The sequence below is a fragment of the Cherax quadricarinatus genome, chromosome 84 (genome assembly GCF_038502225.1).
Source record: "Cherax quadricarinatus isolate ZL_2023a chromosome 84, ASM3850222v1, whole genome shotgun sequence".
NCBI classification, from domain to species: domain Eukaryota; kingdom Metazoa; phylum Arthropoda; class Malacostraca; order Decapoda; family Parastacidae; genus Cherax; species Cherax quadricarinatus.
The window spans coordinates 7,854,379-7,875,116 of record NC_091375.1 but is presented as its reverse complement, the minus strand read 5'-3'; the positions used below and the strand labels follow the sequence as shown (position 1 = coordinate 7,875,116).

Sequence of the window (20,738 nt, the reverse complement as noted above, 5' to 3'; positions counted from 1 at the left end):
ATTATACGTTTTTTTTTTTTAAATTCTTGGAAAGTGTGTGGAATTTTCAGATTGGGGGATCTGGACCCATAAAGGGTTAATTTCTTCATTATTTACTATGCAAAATATTCACACCATTTTAAACATAGTAGGTTGGTAGACAGAAACCACCCAGGGGGGTACTATCATCCTGCCAAGTGAGGGTGAAACGAAAGCCTGTAATTGTTTTACATGATGGTAGGATTGCTGGTGTCTTTTTTCTGTCTCATAAACATGCAAGATTTAAGGTACATCTTGCTACTTCTACTTACACTTAGGGCACACTACACATACATGTACAAGCATATATATACATACCCCTCTGAGTTTTCTTCTATTTTCTTTCTAGTTCCTGTTCTTGTTTATTTCCTCTTATCTCCATGGGGAAGCGGAACAGAATTCTTCCTCCGTAAGCAATGTGTGTTGTAAGAGACGACTAAAATGCCGGGAGCAAGGGGCTAGTAACCCCTTCTCCCGTATAAATTACTAAATTTAAAACGAAATACTTTTGTTTTTCTTTTTGGGCCACCCTGCCTCGGTGGGATACGGCCGGTTTGTTGAAAGAAGAAAAAGAAAGATGGTAGGATTGCTGGTGTATTTTGTCTGTCTCATAAATATGCAAGATTACAGGTATGTCTTGCTACTTCTACTTACACTTAGGTCACACTACACATACATGTACATGTTTATTTATACGCACTCATTTGAGTTTTCTTTCATTTTATCTTAATAGTTTTTGGTCTTATTACTTATCCTTTTATATCCATGGGGAAGTGGAATAAGAATCTTTCCTCCGTAAGCCATGCGTGTTGTAAAAGTCAACTAAAATGCTAGTAACCCCTTTTCCTGTAATAATTACTAAAAAAATAAGAAGAAGAAAATTGTCAAAGTGGGAAGTCTGAATGTGAGTGGATGTTGTGCAAATGATAAGAAAGAGATGACTGTGGATGTTATGAATGAGAAGAAGCTGGATGTCCTGGCTTTAAGTGAAACAAAGCTGAAGGGGGTGGGAGAGTTTCAGTGGAGAGGAATAAATGGGATTAGGTCAGGGGTTTCAAATAGAGTTAGAGCTAAAGAAGGAGTAGCAATAATGTTGAAGGATAAGTTATGGCAGGAAAAGAGGAACTATAAATGTATTAATTCAAGGATTATGTGGAGTAAAATAAAGGTTGGATGTGAAAAGTGGGTTATAGTAAACGTATATGCACCTGGAGAAGAGAGAAGTGTAGAGGAGAGAGAAATTTTGGGAAATGTTGAGTGAATGCGTGGGGCGTTTTGAACCAAGTGTGAGAGTAATGGTGGTTGGGGCTTTCAATGCTAAAGTGGGCAAAAATGTTGTGAAGGGACTAGTAGGTAAATTTGGGGTGCCAGGGGTAAATGAAAATGGGGAGCCTTTAATTGAGCTATGTGTAGAAAGAGGTTTGGAACTAAGTAATACATATTTTATGAAAAACAGGATAAATAAATATGCAAGGTATGATGTAGCACATACTGAAAGTAGTTTGTTAGATTATCTATTGGTGGATAAAAAGTTGATGGGTAGGCTCCAGGATGTACATATTTATAGAGGGGCAACTGATGTTTCGGATCATTATTTAGTTGTAGTTACAGTTAGAGTAAGAGGTAGATGGGAAAAGAGGAAAATGGCAACAAGCAGGAGGTAAAAGTGCATAAACTAAGGGAGGAGGAAGTTCGGGTGAGATATAAACAACTACAGTGGACCCCCGCATACCGGACGCATTGCATAACGTACAATCCGCATACCGGACGCTTTGATCACTAAAATTTTGCCTCGCATACCGCCCAAAAACCCGCTCACCGCCCTTCGTCCGAGACGCGTCCAATGTGCAGCCTGAGCCAGCCTCATATGTTCCGCCGGTGGCATTGTTTACCAGCCAGCCTCCGCGGTAACATCCAAGCATACAATTGGAATATTTCGTATTATTACAGTGTTTTCGGTGCTTTATCTGGAAAATAAGTGACCATGGGCCCCAAGAAAGCTTCTAGTTCCAACCCTACAGCAATAAGGGTTAGAATTCCAATAGAGATGAAGAAAGAGATCATTGATAAGTATGAAAGTGGAGTGCGTATCGCCGACCTGGTCAGGTTGTACAAGAAACCCAAATCAACCATCTCTACTATTGTGGGCAACAGAAAGGCAATCAAGGAAGCTGTTCTTGCCAAAGGTTTAACTGTGTTTTCGAAACAGAGATCGCAAGTGATGGAAGATGTTGAGAGACTCTTATTGGTGTGGATAAATGAAAAACAGCTAGCAGGAGATAGCGTTTCTCAAGCGATCATAAGCGAAAAGGCTAGGAAGTTGCATGAGGATTTAATTAAAAAAAGGCCTGCAACTAGTGATGATGTGAGTGAATTTAAGGCCAGCAAAGGTTGGTTTGAGAGATTTAAGAAGCGTAGTGGCATACATAGTGTGATAAGGCATGGTGAGGCTGCCAGTTCGGACCACGAAGCGGCTGAAAAATATGTGCAGGAATTCAAGGAGTGCATAGACAGTGAAGGACTGAAACCTGAACAAGTGTTTAATTGTGATGAAACAGGCCTGTTTTGGAAGAAAATGCCAAGCAGGACCTACATTACTCAGGAGGAAAAGGCACTCCCAGGACATAAGCCTATGAAAGACAGGCTTACTTTGTTGATGTGTTCCAATGCTACTGGTGATTGCAAAGTGAAGCCTTTATTAGTGTATCACTCTGAAACTCCCAGACCGTTCAGGCAAAAGAATGTCCTCAAGGAAAATTTGTGTGTGCTGTGGAGGGCAAACAGTAAGGCATGGGTCACTAGGGACTTTTTCTATGACTGATTACACCATGTATTTGCCCCCAATGTGAAAGATTACCTAACTGAAAAGAAATTAGAACTTAAGTGGCAGAGCGACTTTATGGGGACATGAAATTCATTAAGGTGAAGTTTTTGCCTCCTAATACCACTCCTCTCCTGCAGCCCATGGACCAGCAGGTTATTGCAAACTTCAAAAAACTGTACACAAAAGCTCTGTTTGAAAGGTGCTTTGTAGTGACCTCAGAAACTCAACTGACTCTAAGAGACTTTTGGAGAGATCACTTTAATATCCTCAATTGTATAAACCTTATAGGTAAGGCTTGGGAGGGAGTGACTAAGAAGACCTTGAACTCTGCTTGGAAGAAACTGTGGCCAGAATGTGTAGACAAAAGGGATTTTGAAGAGTTTGAGGCTAACCCTGAGAGTATGCCAGTTGAGGAATCAATTGTGGCATTGGGGAAGTCCTTGGGGTTGGAGGTTAGTGGGGATGATGTGGAAGAGTTGGTGGAGGAGGACAATGAAGAACTAACCACTGATGAGCTGATAGATCAACTTCAACAGCAAGAGGCCAGACCTGAGGAAACTGGTTCAAAGGAGGGGAGAGAGAAATTGAAGGAATTGCCTACTACAAAGATTAAGGAAATCTGTGCAATGTGGCTGAAAGTGCAAACCTTTATGGATGAAAATCACCCTCACACAGCTATTGCAAGCCGTGCTGGTGACTATTACACTGACAATGTTGTGAAACACTTTAGGGAAGTCATAAAGGAACGAGAGGTACAGGCCACTATGGACAGATATGTTGTGCGAAAGAAGTCCAGTGACTCTGAAGCTGGTCCTAGTGGCATTAAAAGAAGAAGGGAAGTAACCCCAGAAAAGGACTCGACACCTCAAGTCTTAATGGAAGGGGATTCCCCTTCTAAACACTAACACTCTCTCTCCCCTCCTCCCATCCCATCAATCATCACCAGATCTTCAATAAAAGTAAGTGTCATGTAATTGTGCATGCCTTTTTCAGTTTGTGTGTATTAAAATTAACATTTCATGTGGTAAAATTTTTTTTTTTCATACTTTTGGGTGTCTTGCACGGATTAATTTGATTTCCGTTATTTCTTAGGGGGAAAATTCATTCGCATACCGAACGATCTGTTGGAGTGTGAGCAGGGTAATATTAAGTGAAGGGATCAAAGTAGAATGACATGGAAAGCATATAAATCTATAGGGGAAGGAAGGCGGGGTAGGGGTCGTCCTCGAAAGGGTTGGAGAGAGGGGGTAAAGGAGGTTTTGTGGGTAAGGGGCTTGGACTTCCAGCAAGCGTGCGTGAGCGTGTTAGATAGGAGTGAATGGAGACGAATGGTACTTGGGACCTGACGATCTGTTGGAGTGTGGGCAGGGTAATATTTAGTGAAGGGATTCAGGGAAACCGGTTATTTTCATATAGTCGGACTTGAGTCCTGGAAATGGGAAGTACAATGCCTGCACTTTAAAGGAGGGGTTTGGGATATTGGCAGTTTGGAGGGATATGTTGTGTATCTTTATATGTGTATGCTTCTAGACTGTTGTATTCTGAGCACCTCTGCAAAAACAGTGATAATGTGCAAGTGTGGTGAAAGTGTTGAATGATGATGAAAGTATTTTCTTTTTGGAGATTTTCTTTCTTTTTTGGGTCACCCTGCCTCGGTGGAAGACGGCCGACTTGTTGAAAAAAAAAAAAAAAAAATTCAGGGAAACCGGTTATTTTTATATAGCCGGACTTGAGTCCTGGAAATGGGAAGTACATACAATGCCTGCACTCCAAAGGAGGGGGTTTCAGGATATTAGCAGTTTGGAGGGATATGTTGTGTCTCTTTATACGTATATGCTTCTAAACTTTTGTGTTCTGAGCACCTCTGTAAAAACAGTGATTATGTGCGAGTGAGGCGAAAGTGTTGAATGATGACAAAAGTATTTTCTTTTTGGGCATTTTATTTCTTTTTGGGTCACCCTGCCTCAGTGGGATACAGCTGACTTGTTGTTAACCCTTTCAGGGTCCGTCTCGTAGATCTACGGCTTTACGTTCAGCGTCCAAACCATAGATCTACACCATGAGCTCAGCTCACTCTGATAAACTGTGAGTGGTAAATTTGGGCCTAGATATGAGAGAATACATTTATGTGGCATGTGTGCACCACATAAAACAAATCCTGCAGCACACTGTGTATAATGAAAGAAAAAAACTGAGACCGTGATTTTCGATTAAAACAGCGACTTTGCAGTGTTTTTTCGTATGTTTTTTATAGTTGTATTTGCAATTTCTTGGTCTCATTTGATAGAATGGAAGACATATTACAGAAATAGAGATGATTTTGATTGGTTTTAGCACTGGAAATGGCTTGAAACTGAGCTCAAAGTAGCGGAAATGTTAAATTTTTGCGGATGTTCAAGAGTAAACAAATGACCTCACACGTCTAATACATGCCAGCTGGTGGGTCTAATATACATTCACAAATGTGGTGATGATATTTATACAATTATTACAATATTGCATAACAGTAAATCTTCTATTTTTTGGTGTGAATAAAAATTCATTATGTGAATAAAAAATCAAAATGGAATTTATTTGTAAAGCCTCAAAACGTAACTAATGAACAGAGGAAATGTTAGTTTAGTGCCAGGAATACCTACATTGTTTATTCTGGGCCCTATTTTGAAATTGGAATATTTTGAACTTTGTGTTAAATTGGCCAAATTACCAATTTCCGATCCCTTTATTTTGTAGTAGAGACAGTTGACTTGGCGATTTCTTGTGCTCAATCGATAGAATAGAAGTAATACAAGTGAAATAGCTAAGAATTTGGTCGACTGGAATAATGTAATTGGCCTAAAATGGGAGTCAAAGTCAGCAAAATCACCGATTCGTAAATATCGTTGAAACATCAAAATTCACGAGAGCATAATTTCATCAATTTTCCATCAAATTTCGTACTTTTTGTTTTATTACCTTCACAAAAAGATTCTCTACCGTTTCATAAGAAAAAATAAAAAAAAAATTTTATGGAAATTCTTGGACACTGGGGCACCACTTCAGATTTTGGCCTTGGACCCTGACAGGGTTTAAAAAAAAAAAAAAAAAAAAAAAAAAAACTGACTCCAGAAGTGCTGATTTAAATGCAAAAACTTAATATGTGCATATACCTTCCATTCCAATTCCTCATTCTCTTCTGCACTCCTGCTTTCTATCATCCCCATAACTCGTGTTATTATTCTAACATACAGTGTGCCCAGTACACTGAACTTAATAGCTACTTTTACTATTATCCTCTTTTTGTCCCCCTTTTCCTTATGCAAAGGCAATATGCATTCTCTCTGCCAATTTTTAGGTACCTTCCCTTTTGTGTGCATATATACAGTATAATAAAGTATGGTAGTAGGTTGGTAGACAGCATCCGACCAGGGAGGTACTACCATCCTGCCAAATGAGTGTAAAACAGAAGCCTGTAATTGTTTTACATGGTAGGATTGCTGGTGTTGTTTCTCTGTCTCATAAACATGCAAGAGTTCAGGTACGTCTTGCTACTTCTACTTACACTTAGATCACACTACACATACAAGTACAAGCATATATATATATACACACCCCACTGGGTTTTCTTCTATTTTCTTACTAGTTCTTGTTTATTTCTTCTTATCTCCATGGGGAAGTGGAGCAGAATTCTTCCTCCATAAGCTATGCATGTTGTAAGAGGCAACTAAAATGCCAGGAGCAAGGAGCTAGTAACCCCTTCAGTAACTTCATTTTTCTATTTGGGCCACCCTGCCTTGGTGGGATACGGCTGGTTTGTTGAAAGAAGATATATAATAAATACAATGATCACTAAACTATAACCCCCACCATTTACTTTTAGTATTACAGTCTTACTTCTTTCTGTCTCAGCTGCTTTTCCTCCTTTTGTCTGTTCATTTCCTCTACACCCATCTTTGGATCTTCTTCCTAATATATTCTATTCCTCCCTGCCCCATGAAATCACTGCATCTCTTTCAGCGTTGAAGTTTTTACGCATCAAGATCTCTCACCTTCCAAAACCTTACCTAACATCTACCAACTCTCATTCTTAACAGCACTTCTGGCAAGTCAGAAAGAGAATAAGGGATTGTTAACAAGCTTCCTTCTTTGGATCACTCTACCATAGTTTGGGGGCATTTAAAAATGTTTAAAATTTTAAGAAGATACTTTTGAATGATCAACATCAGATACTGGAGGGAATATATATGTGGAAAAGAAAATTTAATGATTCTATCTTGAAGTAGAATGGAAAAAACTTATAACAGTATTTAAACAAGGAATAACATTTTTACTTCAGTATCCTGATTGAGATTCCAAAGGTCGATCCTTCCTGAACCGTCAACAGTTGTGAAGAGTGCTGGGTGGATTGGCGACCAGGCTACTTCATAAACATAATCCCCATTGTCCTCAAAGGAATACAGCGGCTTTGTTTCCTGTAATAGCAATAGGTGGAGAATTTGGTATCAAGAGTCAACACCATGAACACTGTCTATGTAATACACTTCTACAAAAGTTATATTAAGCAAAATCAGTATGCATGTATATACTGTATAAAAGTCAAAATAAAAGATGTACCTTAAAAGTGACATAAGAATAAATGCTGAAACAAGTAACTACATTGATATATTTGGTGCATTTAAGTCATCAATAAAATACTTTGCTCACAAGCAACATTCTCAAGAGATACTAAAATCTAGCAAACACTTCTTTTACATAACTTTTTAAATAATTCAAGGGTCTCTATTGTAATTTTCTATAAGGGAATTTATGAAAATTGACTTTCTTCTGAAGAGGAATTTATTAGAACTATCTTCTAAAGAGGAATTTATTAGAATTGACTATCTAAATACCATATAATCTTTAAATTCAACATGAAACATAAAAAGCAACAGTGAAAGGGTATACTGTACTAAAGTATGACAATCACAAACTTGATTGAATATTCAGTAGTAGAGCTTAAATTAAAAGCTTGAAAATGTATATTATTAATGCATAAAGGCTTAAACTTGAGAGGTGTATCACTCTAAACCAAATTATAATGTATTTAATTTTAAGTTTTGATGTTTTATTAACATATTTGTAATCCATAACTATTTTTCCTTCAAATCAAAATGTCTTGTAAGACCCAATAATCACTTGTATTGTATGAAAATATTTGTGCCACCAGAAACAAATGCACACACACACTGGTGTGGTAAGAAAGGTGAAATTTTCTTCTTCTACTCTATATCTGAATCATACTGTTACAATCTTATGAAATTGTGCACATAACGATGTAGTGCTGAATGACGGGACAATAACTTCAGGTGTGTACTTCAGACATTCTGGCTGTTGAAAAGCAAGATATTTCCATATTGAAATCACAACAAAATTGTGGTCAGTTTCACAAACCCACAAAATGAGAATGAAAACTGAATAACATTTAAAATTGGTCCAGGACCATTATGAAGTCATAACCTGACAATAATCTAAGATAAAGATAATCAGTCAAGTTTTTATTTCCAATTTGTGGCTTCAATATAAAGAACTTCAAATGTGAATCTTGCCACAGCTTTATGTACAAAAAAAAAAAAAATCATTATAAGCATCAGGCATGCACAAGCAGGGAAATTTTGAAAGGGTTTATGTTAGCACAGAAGGCTAAACCACAGCAGAATAAACTATTTCATGGAAATCACACTTTGAGAAAATATTAGTAAGAATTTTTAAATATATTTGTGTTTAATTTTATTTAATTAAAATTACATGTTTCATGTTTAAGTTTGCAAAGAATGGAAGGAGAAAAAGATGCCAGCTCCTGGGTCTGCCTAAACTTTTGACCAATAAATATGACTGGGTCTTAGCAAATCTGAGCCCTTGTATAGCGTTTGCTTCCAGTGTCACTGTCCTGTGACTCATTTGGGTGTGCAACCTCCAATCATGCCCACTGTTCTTGTACCATCCCTAGTAAAGAGCTTATCTTCAATAATCCTGTCTATGCCACTTTATTATGTCACAATCATATCCCCTCTTGCCCTTTCTTCGTAGTTTGCTACTCAATATTCATACACCAATATTGATGTTTTATTGGCATTCTTTCAAGCATTTTTTTTCTTTTACCTGGTGGGGGTTCCAGACCATTACTGCACATTCAAGAATAGGTAGAACACACCACATAAAGTTTTGATATAAATTAATATCTAGATTCTTGAATGCAACTCAGTGAGCTTATGTGTTCTTCACAAAGCAGGTTTGATGAAATGGTTATTTTAATGCCTTTTTCTCTGACTCAGAGTTTTCATTCTCTTCTTAAATTTGCTTTTGTTCAGTTTAAATTCCAGTAACTTTTTAATCAACCATTCTTGTAGTCGTGTGTCATTGCTTTCAGTTTGTCTTCTCACAATTTTGATATGCATGAAAAAGAATACAGGCGGGCCCTGCTGCACAATGCTTCACTTTATAGAGTTTCACTAATGCAGTAGTTTTCGATTATAACACTTCTATGTTTATTCCGACTTTCTACAACAAATATGTTCACTCTGAGCTAAAGACAAAAATATTTTAATGTAGTGATGTGTGTACTGTATATGCATTTTTAGGCCTAGCTCTATTGCTCACTTAATATATGATAGTGAAAACATGTTATCAGGCTTTTATATAAATTTGAAAGTTAAAAAAGGCCATTTCACTTTACAACAGTAGCCCAGAACCTAACTAGCTGTATAAGTGGGGCCCTCTTGTATGTACAAGATAATTCCTGCAATCAAGTCATTAACCAACAGTAGAAGAACATGGGGGACAACTCTGATCCTTGTGGAAGTCCACTAGTTACCCTCTCCTATCATGATACTTTATTCCACACATCAACTGATCCTTGTTTTCTATAGTTCAGGTATTCCATTATCTATCCTGATGGGATGTAACATAAGGTCCTTGGGGTCCTGAATATTAAATGTTGAACCTTTGTAAGTCACTCTTAAATCTTTCAACAAAATATTAATGAAGAGTTAAGTATCAGACAAGTGGAAGATTGTAAATGTAAAAAAAATATTTGAGGACAGTAACAGACAGAATGTTCTGAAATATAGCCCAGACCAGTGTCTGTGACCAGTGTGAACATCACAATGGTAATGTGTGTGAGAGTAACAAACACAACAATGGTTCTGTGTAATGCATTTGCATACCAATCATAAGAATAGTTCTGTATGTGTTCAGCAAACACAATGGTTCTGTATAGCCAACAGTAATTTTGTGTAATGTGTGCACAGCAGACACAATGGTTGTATATAATGTGTGTGTGTAGTAAACAACACAATAGTTCTGTGAAATGTGTGTAGCAAACAATGATTCTTTGTAATTGTATAGCATACACCACAATGGTTTTGTGTAATTGTGTAGCAAACACAATGATTCTTTGTAATTGTATAGCATTCACCACAATGGTTGTGTAATGTGTGTGCACCAACAAACATCACAAAGGTTGTGTGTAATGTGTCTGCAGCAACCACAACAGTTGTGTGTAATGTATGTGCAGAAAACAATCACTTGAAATGCACAAAATTTGTTACACACAGGTTAAGCATACAAGTAATTTCATATCATAATAATAATAATTTACATTATAGTTCTAAGAAAGGGTTTTAACTAGTATGGATCCTTTAAAAATGGTGATTATTCAAAATGAGCCCAAGAAAAAATGAATTTTAAATTCTGACAAAGCATACAGAATCCCTCAGAAAATATATACAAAATTTTTAAATTCATACATCATGGGAGAAACTAATATTCTATAATTAAAAAATCAGTAATTAAAAAATATATATGAGCTTAAAAGAAGAGAGCCATGCTTAAGAGAGCACTGAGACTGAGCACCGAGCTCCAGCAAGCTCATAGTGTACCTCAGCTTACCTTCATGGACCAATGCTATCGCATCCCAAAAGGAACACAGCAGAAGAAAAACACGAGTTACAAATGTGAACATAAAATCATGCATCAATGGCTGCTCATGTGAAGTAATCATTGCCATGTTTGGCTTTAGTCACTCCTCCCACAAGAAACAAAACAAAGGAAAACACTCTCTTAATACAGTACCAAGCCCAGAAGCAATACATATGTATAAAACTTCATAACTCAAGTGGGTAAATCAAATTATAAAATACTCAATATGTATCTAATTTACAAAACCATGTTGTAAATAGTATTATTCCCATGTTTTAGTAAACATAAGTAACTTATCTGGTAGGATGCAAAGGATTTTGATACAGCATTAAAATTCTTAAAATCTATTATTTGGATCAAAAAAGAAGTTAAAAAAATTATCTCCTCTTTTTTTTTTTTTATAGTTTTAATTCTTGTAGACCCTTGTCTAACTCAGAAATTTTGTCTGAAAACTCCTACATCAGGAAAAGCTGTGCTCAGCAAACTTATAATAATTTATGAAGAAAATACAGTTAAGATTAATCATATTCAGGAGTGTGCATTCATAGACTAAGTCTTGTGTTGGTGCATTGATAGGTTTAGAATTGCAACAGCTCCAGCAGATCTTGCCCTACTTAGCTATCATTCTAATGCCACAGACCAAGTTCTTACTTATTCCTATCAGATTAACCTGGACTAAGTCCTGGAGGTATGTGGGAAGTACCATGCCAGCACTCGAAAGAAGGGGTAGGAATGTTGCAGTTTAAAGACATCTGAATTGTGCTCTCAGCAGATTTTAGGGAAGACTGTGATTGAAAATTTTTTTTTTTGGAGGGGGGGTACTTTACATCAGTGGGAGACTCCTGGTGTGTTAAAAAATTAGTTTTATTTTGCATTCTGTCCTGTCTAAGATAAGGACTAAATAATAAGACAGTGATGCAAGTGCGCTACGACTTGTCAGCAGATGGGTCTATGAAAGATGAAGTGAATCATAGAATTGATGAGGGGGGAAAAAAAAGGCGAGTGGAACACTGAGGAGTCTCTGGAGACAATGAATGTCATCCATGGAAGGAAAGAGGGGAATGTATGAGAGTATAGTAGTACCAATGCTCTTATATGGGTGTGAAGCATGGGTGGCAAGTGTTGCATCACAGAGAAAGCTGGAGGCAGTGAAGATGTCGTATCTGAGGGCAACGTGCAGTGTGACTACAATGAAGAGCATCTGTAGCTTGGAGATTAGGAGGAAGTATTATTCAGAGGGAAGAGGAAGGGTTGTTGAGGTGGCTTGGACATTTAGATGGTGGAACAAAATGGAATAACTTGGAGGGCATATCTATAGTGGAAGGAAGATGGAGTAGGGGTCCCCCTAGAAAAGGTTGGAGGGAGAAGGTAAAGGAGGTTTTGCGTTCGAGGGACTTAGACTTCCAGCAAGTGTGCGTGAGTATGTTAGATAGGAGTGAGTGGAGATAAATGGTTTTTATGACTTGATGTGATGCTGGAGTGTAAGCAAAGTAACATTTATGAAGGGAGTCCAGGACACTGGCTGGATGGACTTGAGTTCTGGAGATGGGAAGTACAGTGCCTGCACTCTGAAGGGTGTTGATATGCTGCAATTTTTTAAATGTAATGTCAGCATGCCTTCAGCAAGACAATGATGGAGTAAATGATGATGATGAAAGTGTTTCTTCTTTTTTGGATCGCCCTGCCTTGGTGGGAAATGGCCGATGTGCTAACCTTTTCACTGTTAATCCCGTAATATTGCGGCTTGCAAGCCAGTGTTGGTCTCATAATATTACGCCAAAATTCTAGTGGCTTCAAATCTTGCAGGAGAAAGCTGGTAGACCTACATATAAGAAAATGGGTCTGAGTATAAAAAAATCCTGCAGCACGCCGTGCACGAGAAAAAAAAAATCCAACCATGTTTTTGGCTTAAAACGGCGAATTTGTGGTGTATTTTCATGCGGTATTTATGGTTGTATTCTCGTTTTCTTGGTCTCATTTGATAGAATGGAAGATATATTACAGAAATAGAGATGATTTTGAATGATTTATGGACTAAAAGTACCTAGAAATTGAGCTCAAAGTAATGGAAATACAGTGGACCCCCTGTTAACGATACTTTTTCACTCCAGAAGTATGTTCAGGTGCCAGTACTGACCGAATTTGTTCCCATAAGGAATATTGTGAAGTAGATTAGTCCATTTCAGACCCCCAAACATACACGTACAAACGCACTTACATAAATACACTTACATAATTGGTCGCATTCGGAGGTGATCGTTATGTGGGGGTCCACTGTATTCGATTTTTGCCGATGTTCAAGAGAAAACAAATCACATAACGTGTTCAATACATGTCAACTGGTGGGTCTAATATGCTTTCACAAATGCACTGATATTATTTATGCCATTTTTACATTATGCAGTAGTCTGCATAACAGTAAATCTTCCATTTTTTGTGTGAAAAAAACTTCAAAATGGAAAGCAAGCATAATATAAGAGGGGCCTGTAGACGTGACTAATGAACAAAGAAAACATTATTTTAGGCCTAGGAATGTTTGCATTGTTAATTCTGGACCCAATTTTGAAATTAGCCTTACTTGAATTGTGTATGAAATTGGCCAAATTACCAATTTCTGGTCACTTTACTGGGTAGTTGAAATCGGTAAATGGGTGGTTTCTTGTACTCAACTGATAGAAATGAAGTTCTAGCGAAATAGCTATGCGTTTGATTGGCTGGAACAATGGAATTGGCCGACAATAGGGCTCAAAGTGGGCAAAATCACCGATGCGTAAACATCGCCGAGAGCGCTAACTTAGTGAGAGCGTAATTCCGCGAGTCTTCCATCAAATTTTGTACTTTTGGTATCATTACAATCGGAAAAAGATTCTACATCACTTCATAACAAAAAAATATTTTTTTTTTTTAAATTCTTCAACACTGAGAACAAGTTTGTGAGCAGGGGTCTCAACAGTGACTAAGGGTTAATAAAAAAAAAAGGTAATGTGAACCTGGGGAAAGATGAAGGCATTACTTAAGTCCTTGGTCCAACTGCTTCAACAGTGTACTAACCAACATATCTTTTGCCTGCTTACCAAAAATACCCCTTTGCTATTTTTTTTTTTTTTTCAACATGTCGGGCATCTCCCACTGAGGCAGGGTGACCCAAAAAGAAAAACCCAAGAAGAAAGAAAAAACTTTCATCATCATTCAACACTTTCACCATCACTCACACATAATCACTGTCTTTGGAGAGGTGCCCAGATACAACAGTTTAGAAGTCCATCCAAACTGCCAATATCCCAAACCCCTCCTTTGAAGTGCAGGTATTGTACATCCCATTTCCAGGACTCATGTCCAGCTAACTGGTTGCCCTGAATCCCTTCACAAAATATTACCCTGGTCACACTCCAACAGCTCGTCAGGTCCCAAAAACCATTCGTCTCCATTCACTCCTCTCTAAGACGCTCGCGCATTCTTGCTGTAAATCCAAGCCCTCACCCACAAAACCTCTTTTACCCCCTCCCTCCAAACTTTTTTGGTACAACTCCTACCCCACCTTCCTTTCCCTACAGATTTATATGCTCTCCAAGTCATTCTACTTTGTTCCATTCTCTCTAAATGACCAAACCACCTTAACAACCCCTCTTCAGCCCTCTGACTAATACTTTTATTAACTCCACACCTTCTCCTAATTTCCACACTACGAATTCTCTGCATAATATTTACACTACACATTGCCCTTAGACAGGACAATTTCACTGCCTCCAGCCGCCTTCTCGCTGCAGCATTTACAACGCTTTTGTTTCCACAGACACCTCAAAGCACCACTCACCTTTTTTCCTTCATCAATTCTATGATTAATCTCATCTTTCATAAACCCATCCGCTGGCAAGTCAATTCCCAAATATTTAAAAACATTCACTTCTTCCATACTCCCTATCTCCAATGTGATATCCAATTTTTCTTTATCTAAATCATTTGATACCCCCATCAGCTTACTCTTATCTATGTTGAAAGTGAACATAGATAAGAATAAGGTGATGGGGGTATCAAATGATTTAGATAAAGAAAAATTGGATATCACATTGGAGAGAGGGAGTATGGAAGAAGTGAATGTTTTTAAATATTTGGGAATTGATTTGCCAGTGGATGGGTGAACATAACTTTTGCAATCTCTTTGTCCCCTTCCCTTTATATAAAGGAACAATACACACACACTGCCAATCCCTAGGTACCTTTCCCTCTTTCAAATTTTTTTTTTTTTTTTTTTTTGCAAATGGCCATATCCTACCAAGGCACTCACCCTCCTAGAGCCACAACTTCTGCCCCACATTCTAACACTATTTTTAAAACTATCCCACCCCTCTACAACCACCCCACTACCCATACTTGCACTAGCCCACCTTTCTGCCAATAGTTGCTTACATCTCACCCTAACTTCCTCCTCCCTTAGTTTATACACTTTCACCTCACTCTTACTTGCTGTTGCCATTTCCCTTTTGTCCCATCTACCTCTTACTCTAACTGTAGCTACAAGTAAATAATGATCTGAAATATCTGTTGCTCTTCTATAAACATGCACATCCCAAAGCATACCTACCAACCTTGTATCCACCAATACATAATCTAACAAACTACTTTCATTACGTACTATATCACATCTTTTATACTTATTTATCCTCTTTTTCGTATGTATTACTTATTACCAAACCTCTTTCTACACACAGTTCAATTAAATTTCATTTAACCCTGGCACCCCAAATTTACCTACTACTCCCTCTACAACATTTTTACCCACTTTAGAGTTTAGATCCCCAGCCACAAGTACACTCTCACTTGGTTCAAAATTCCCCATGCACTCACTCAACATTTCCCAAAATCTCAATCTCTCTCTCAATCTCAATCTCTCTCTCTCTCTCTATAACCCACTTTTCACATCCAACCCTTTAACTCCTCATAATCCTTCAATTTATATTTATACATTTATATTCCCTCTTTTCCTGCCATAACTTATCCTTCAACATCACTGCTACTCCTTCCTTAGCTCTATTAGAAACTCCTGACCTAATCTCATTTATTTCTCCCCACTGAAACTGTCCTACCCCCTTCAGCTTTGTTTCACTTAAAGCCAGAACATCCAGCTTCTATTCATTCATAACATCCACAATCATCAATCCCTGGATATGTTTTGCAAATAAAATACAGTGCTCCAGATTCATCTTATAAACAAAGATAGAATTTTATATAGTTAATTTTAATGCAGTACAGTACTTTGCATTCCTGGGAGAACTTTCTCAGTTAACTGACCAAGATACTTGTTGTTAGTGTTAGTATAGTATGAAAGAAGCTTTAACACTATACAACTCACAGCAACATATTACATCTGCATCATTAAAATAAACAATCTTTTCAAACAAATTTGAATTTCATTATTGCCAAGAGCAGTTATAGCCCATCTTATGCAGCAATAAGAGAAAAAGAATATTTCCAAATCATGTTAAATCATGTTAACTGATTACATTGTACCAAGATACAGATTTTATCTCCATAAGTAAAAAAGTGCTCAACTAAGAGGAGTAAATTAGTAATGCTAACCTATTGTATTAAATTAATACTAAGGTCTACATGGGTAAACACAGGAAGTCAGTAATGCTGTTTTAAAGGAATAAATGCTATACACACTGAGCAGGATGTACCTGCCCATCCATATTAAATACAGTTACTTACCTTCACAGACCATAATTTGACTGTCCAGTCAATGGAAGAAGTAAGGAAGAGATGAGAGAAATCTATGGGTCCAGGAGTAGAATGAGTGCTTATTCCCGTCACAGGACCCTGATGCCCCTCGTAGGCGTCCACAATACCGGCTTTACTCCCATGGCGGCAAGCTGCATAGTGTGGACTCAATAATAAAGCAAGCCTTTTATTGAAGAAGAGGTTAAGTCAAATTATTAACCTCAAATTTTAATTACCTTTGAAAACATTTAAATGCGACTATGATGTCTGCAATTTACTGAATAATGGGTATTCATAAAAACAAGAACTTGACATTGGTCTAATTTTTTAAGAAATTAAATACAAACATTACAGAATGTATGGACTTTATCAATCTGAAATACAGAACAAAAATTACAGCACAAGAAAACTGTAATTAAAAAAATATGCAAACTGCAAAATTACACCAACATTGTAAACTGTCTCCATGGCCATCAATTCTCATTACAAGTATTTTACCCAGGTTATTTTTTTTTTTAATCACAGCAGCCTTCTCTCACTTGCAGGGTGACAAAAGAAACAAAGATCATTCATGAATGGCTATCTTGCCAGTAATGCACAGATCTCAATCACAATTCAAATAACCCTCTGAAGTGCTACATATTCCCCCCTCCTCCAAGAGTCCAGCCACTATACTTCACCACCAGCAACACTCCAGTCCGGCTAACCAATTTCTCTGAATTCCTTCCTTGTGACCTTGCTCACACTCCAAGAGCAAATAAAATCTTAAAAAATCACTTTTCTCCACTTGCTCTAACCTAAACATACTTACATAAACATAACAGATGCTCAAGCCCCTACCACTTAAAACCTCCATCTCCTTCCTGCAACCCTTCCTGAAACAACACACAGTCTCCCTTCCTTCCATCCCAGCCTTATGCATACGTACTTATGATCATCTCATCCTGCTTCATCTTTTTTAAATGACCCAACCATAACTTCCCCTTTGCCCTCTGAAATGCACTTTTTGTAATCTTACACCATCTTCTAATTTCTGTTGAAAAATCTAGGCATAATATTCACTCTATATATTGCTCTCAAACATGTTACCTTCAGTGCCTCCAACCTCCTCCTTACTGAAACATTTTAAGCCCCCTGCCTCTACTCCATAGAAGTGTTGGTACTGCTACATTCTCTTATTCCTTCAATTATGTCCACAGAAGCCTCAACCCAAGTTAAATCACTTCCCCCCCTCCCTTGTTTTTTCTATGACTCGCCTCACATCCACTCCCTAATATCTAAATACATTCACTTCCTGCAAACTCACTTCCTCCAATCTGATATTTAATCTTTTATTGCCTAGACTTTTTTTTTACTAGGGTTACTAGGCCCTTGCTCCCGGGATTTTAGTTGCCTCTTATGACACACATGGCTTATGGAGGAAGAATTCTGCTCCACTTCCCCATGGAGAATGTTGCTTTTGTCTATGTTAAATTTTAATTTCCTTTTTTTACATAAATTCCAAACTTCTCCAGATGTGTGTGTTACTTTAATTACCATTCCCTATTAATACTACGTTTTTAAGCCCACAATTTTTACTACATTCATAATCTATATACATTCAACTTTCAATATACCTACTAAGCTACAAACAAAAATGTCCTCATGGATAATCATCACCAGCAGGGTGCCACAAGCATCAGTACTCAAGTCTGTGTGTTTAATTTACATGAATAACTTACCAGAAGGAATAAAAACTTATTCTATATGAATATATTTAAAGAGAAAAAATGAAAGCAAAATAAAATAATAAGAATAACTGTTTACCTCTCGAAGATGATTAGGATAAATTCAACTAATAAAGTTAAAGATAGAGCATGGATTTTAATGTATGTAAGTGTCATGTAATACAGGTTGGCCATCACTAATCCGGCAATAATTTCGGCTAGCATAATTTCAAATTTCTGGGGTCACCACACCAACCTACCACTACTGTTTGGTGGTGTTACTTGCTGCATAAATCATTCCAAATTATTTTTCTCCACTTATTGTTATAACCTGCTCACTTTTAGTCCTAGCCATGGTTCCAACAAATTATAGAAATACTTCTCATTGTGTAAAGCACATACACCATACAGTGTCCATAAAAAATAAGGTGGCTTTGAAGGTACTGTCGGTCGCCATGTGCTTAGCTCATGGTGACCGACAGCAGCCAGTAAATTTGGGCCTACACATGAGAGAATAGGTCTGTGGTAAGTGTGCACTATATAAAAAAAAAAACCTTTTCCCCTCCCCTCACCTTCATAATATTTCACCTTAGCATCTCAAAGAGTTTTCCTATTCCATCAGCTTGGCCCTGGGCCAAATATGACACCTTTCATGCTTACACTCTTAAATAACAAAAAGGCACAATACCGTGACTGGAACGATACTCAAATAACCCGCACATAAAAGACAGAAGCTTACGACGACGTTTCGGTCCGACTTGGACCATTGACAAAGTCACACTAACAGAAGAAGCAGGACGGCTATATATAGGCAGGAAGAGGTGGAGGTAGTAGTAGTGGTAGTAGTAGTAGTAGTAGTAGTACAAGAATTGTATATAATACCGACAGGATGAAATGACACACTCACAACACCCGGGCATCCCCACCGTAGACGTTTCGCCATCCAGCCAGCCACTGGATGGCGAAACGTCCACAACAAAGACAACCAGACGCCGCACATGTTTCTAATTTCATCAGTAGATGTAGTAGAAGAAGAAGAGGTAGTAGTAGTGGTAGTGGTAGAAGTGGGAAATAAGGAAGACGAGCCAGTCAAATACAAAGGAAGGGGAGCACTGCAAGAGAGCTAGAAACCCACAGAGGGAGAGCAAGCGCACCGAGGTGCGTGAAAGGGGAAGTGGTGAAATAAAATAAAGAAGGAACAGAAACACGAGACAGGAGAGAGAAAGACAACCCAGAGGAGAAAAGGAGAGAGGAAAGGGGAAGAGGAAGAAGAAAAAGAAGAAGAAGAAGAAAAAAAAAAAATGAGGATTCAGGTTAAGTCACGGGTGTTCTGAAGTTTGGAGCATTTTACAATGTAGTGGGAGAGGAAGGCATCTACAGAGACGAAGCCAGGGGTAAGGTTCATACAAGGAAAGTTGTGTATAAGAGAGGATTCAACTAAACGGCGACTGTTCGAGTTGGAAGTAGGGAAGACAGTTTTAGCAGAAGACCAGTCAATAGGATGGCTATGATCTCTGACGTGACAGAAAAGAGCATTGTTAGTGTCGGCAAGCCTAACACTATTTTTGTGCTCCCTAAGTCTGTCAGAAAGAGATCGACCAGTTTCTCCAAAGTATTGAAGAGGACAGGAGGAGCAAGAAATAGAGTAGACACCAGGAACATCTGTAGAGGGAGGAGAGGTATGAACGAGATTAGTGCGAAGAGTGTTAGTCTGGCGGAAGGTAAGTTTGATGTCTAAGGGATGTCCCTTAGACATCAAGCTTACCTTCCGCCAGACTAACACTCTTCGCACTAATCTCGTTCATACCTCTCCTCCCTCTACAGATGTTCCTGGTGTCTACTCTATTTCTTGCTCCTCCTGTCCTCTTCAATACTTTGGAGAAACTGGTCGATCTCTTTCTGACAGACTTAGGGAGCACAAAAATAGTGTTAGGCTTGCCGACACTAACAATGCTCTTTTCTGTCACGTCAGAGATCATAGCCATCCTATTGACTGGTCTTCTGCTAAAACTGTCTTCCCTACTTCCAACTCGAACAGTCGCCGTTTAGTTGAATCCTCTCTTATACACAACTTTCCTTGTATGAACCTTACCCCTGGCTTCGTCTCTGTAGATGCCTTCCTCTCCCACTACATTGTAAAATGCTCCAAACTTCAGAACACCCGTGACTTAACCTGAATCCTCATTTTTTCTTTTTCTTCTTCTTCTTCTTTTTCTTCTTCCTCTTCCCCTTTCCTCTCTCCTTTTCTCCTCTGGGTTGTCTTTCTCTCTCCTGTCTCGTGTTTCTGTTCCTTCTTTATTTTATTTCACCACTTCCCCTTTCACGCACCTCGGTGCGCTTGCTCTCCCTCTGTGGGTTTCTAGCTCTCTTGCAGTGCTCCCCTTCCTTTGTATTTGACTGGCTCGTCTTCCTTATTTCCCACTTCTGCCACTACCACTACTACTACCTCTTCTTCTTCTACTACATCTACTGATGAAATTAGACACATGTGCGGCGTCTGGTTGTCTTTGTTGTGGACGTTTCGCCATCCAGTGGCT

At 38.2% G+C, this 20,738-nt stretch overlaps 1 protein-coding gene across 27 annotated transcripts in view; it reads right to left on the bottom strand.

The window, feature by feature from the left end:
* The window catches only part of sw (short wing), a 187,712-nt gene that overhangs the window by 30,282 nt on the left and 136,692 nt on the right, over positions 1–20,738 (bottom strand). For 26 of the 27 annotated variants that reach the window (XM_070103002.1, XM_070103013.1, XM_070103009.1 and 23 more), the window contains 2 exons: positions 16,487–16,647; positions 7,153–7,293 (listed from right to left, as the gene is read on the bottom strand). In XM_070103002.1, coding sequence (XP_069959103.1) covers positions 7,153–7,293; positions 16,487–16,647 — 302 coding nt within the window. Of the gene's footprint in view, positions 1–7,152; positions 7,294–10,723; positions 10,763–16,486; positions 16,648–20,738 lie in introns of those variants that run through there. The other variant, XM_070103016.1, reaches the window with a different exon arrangement.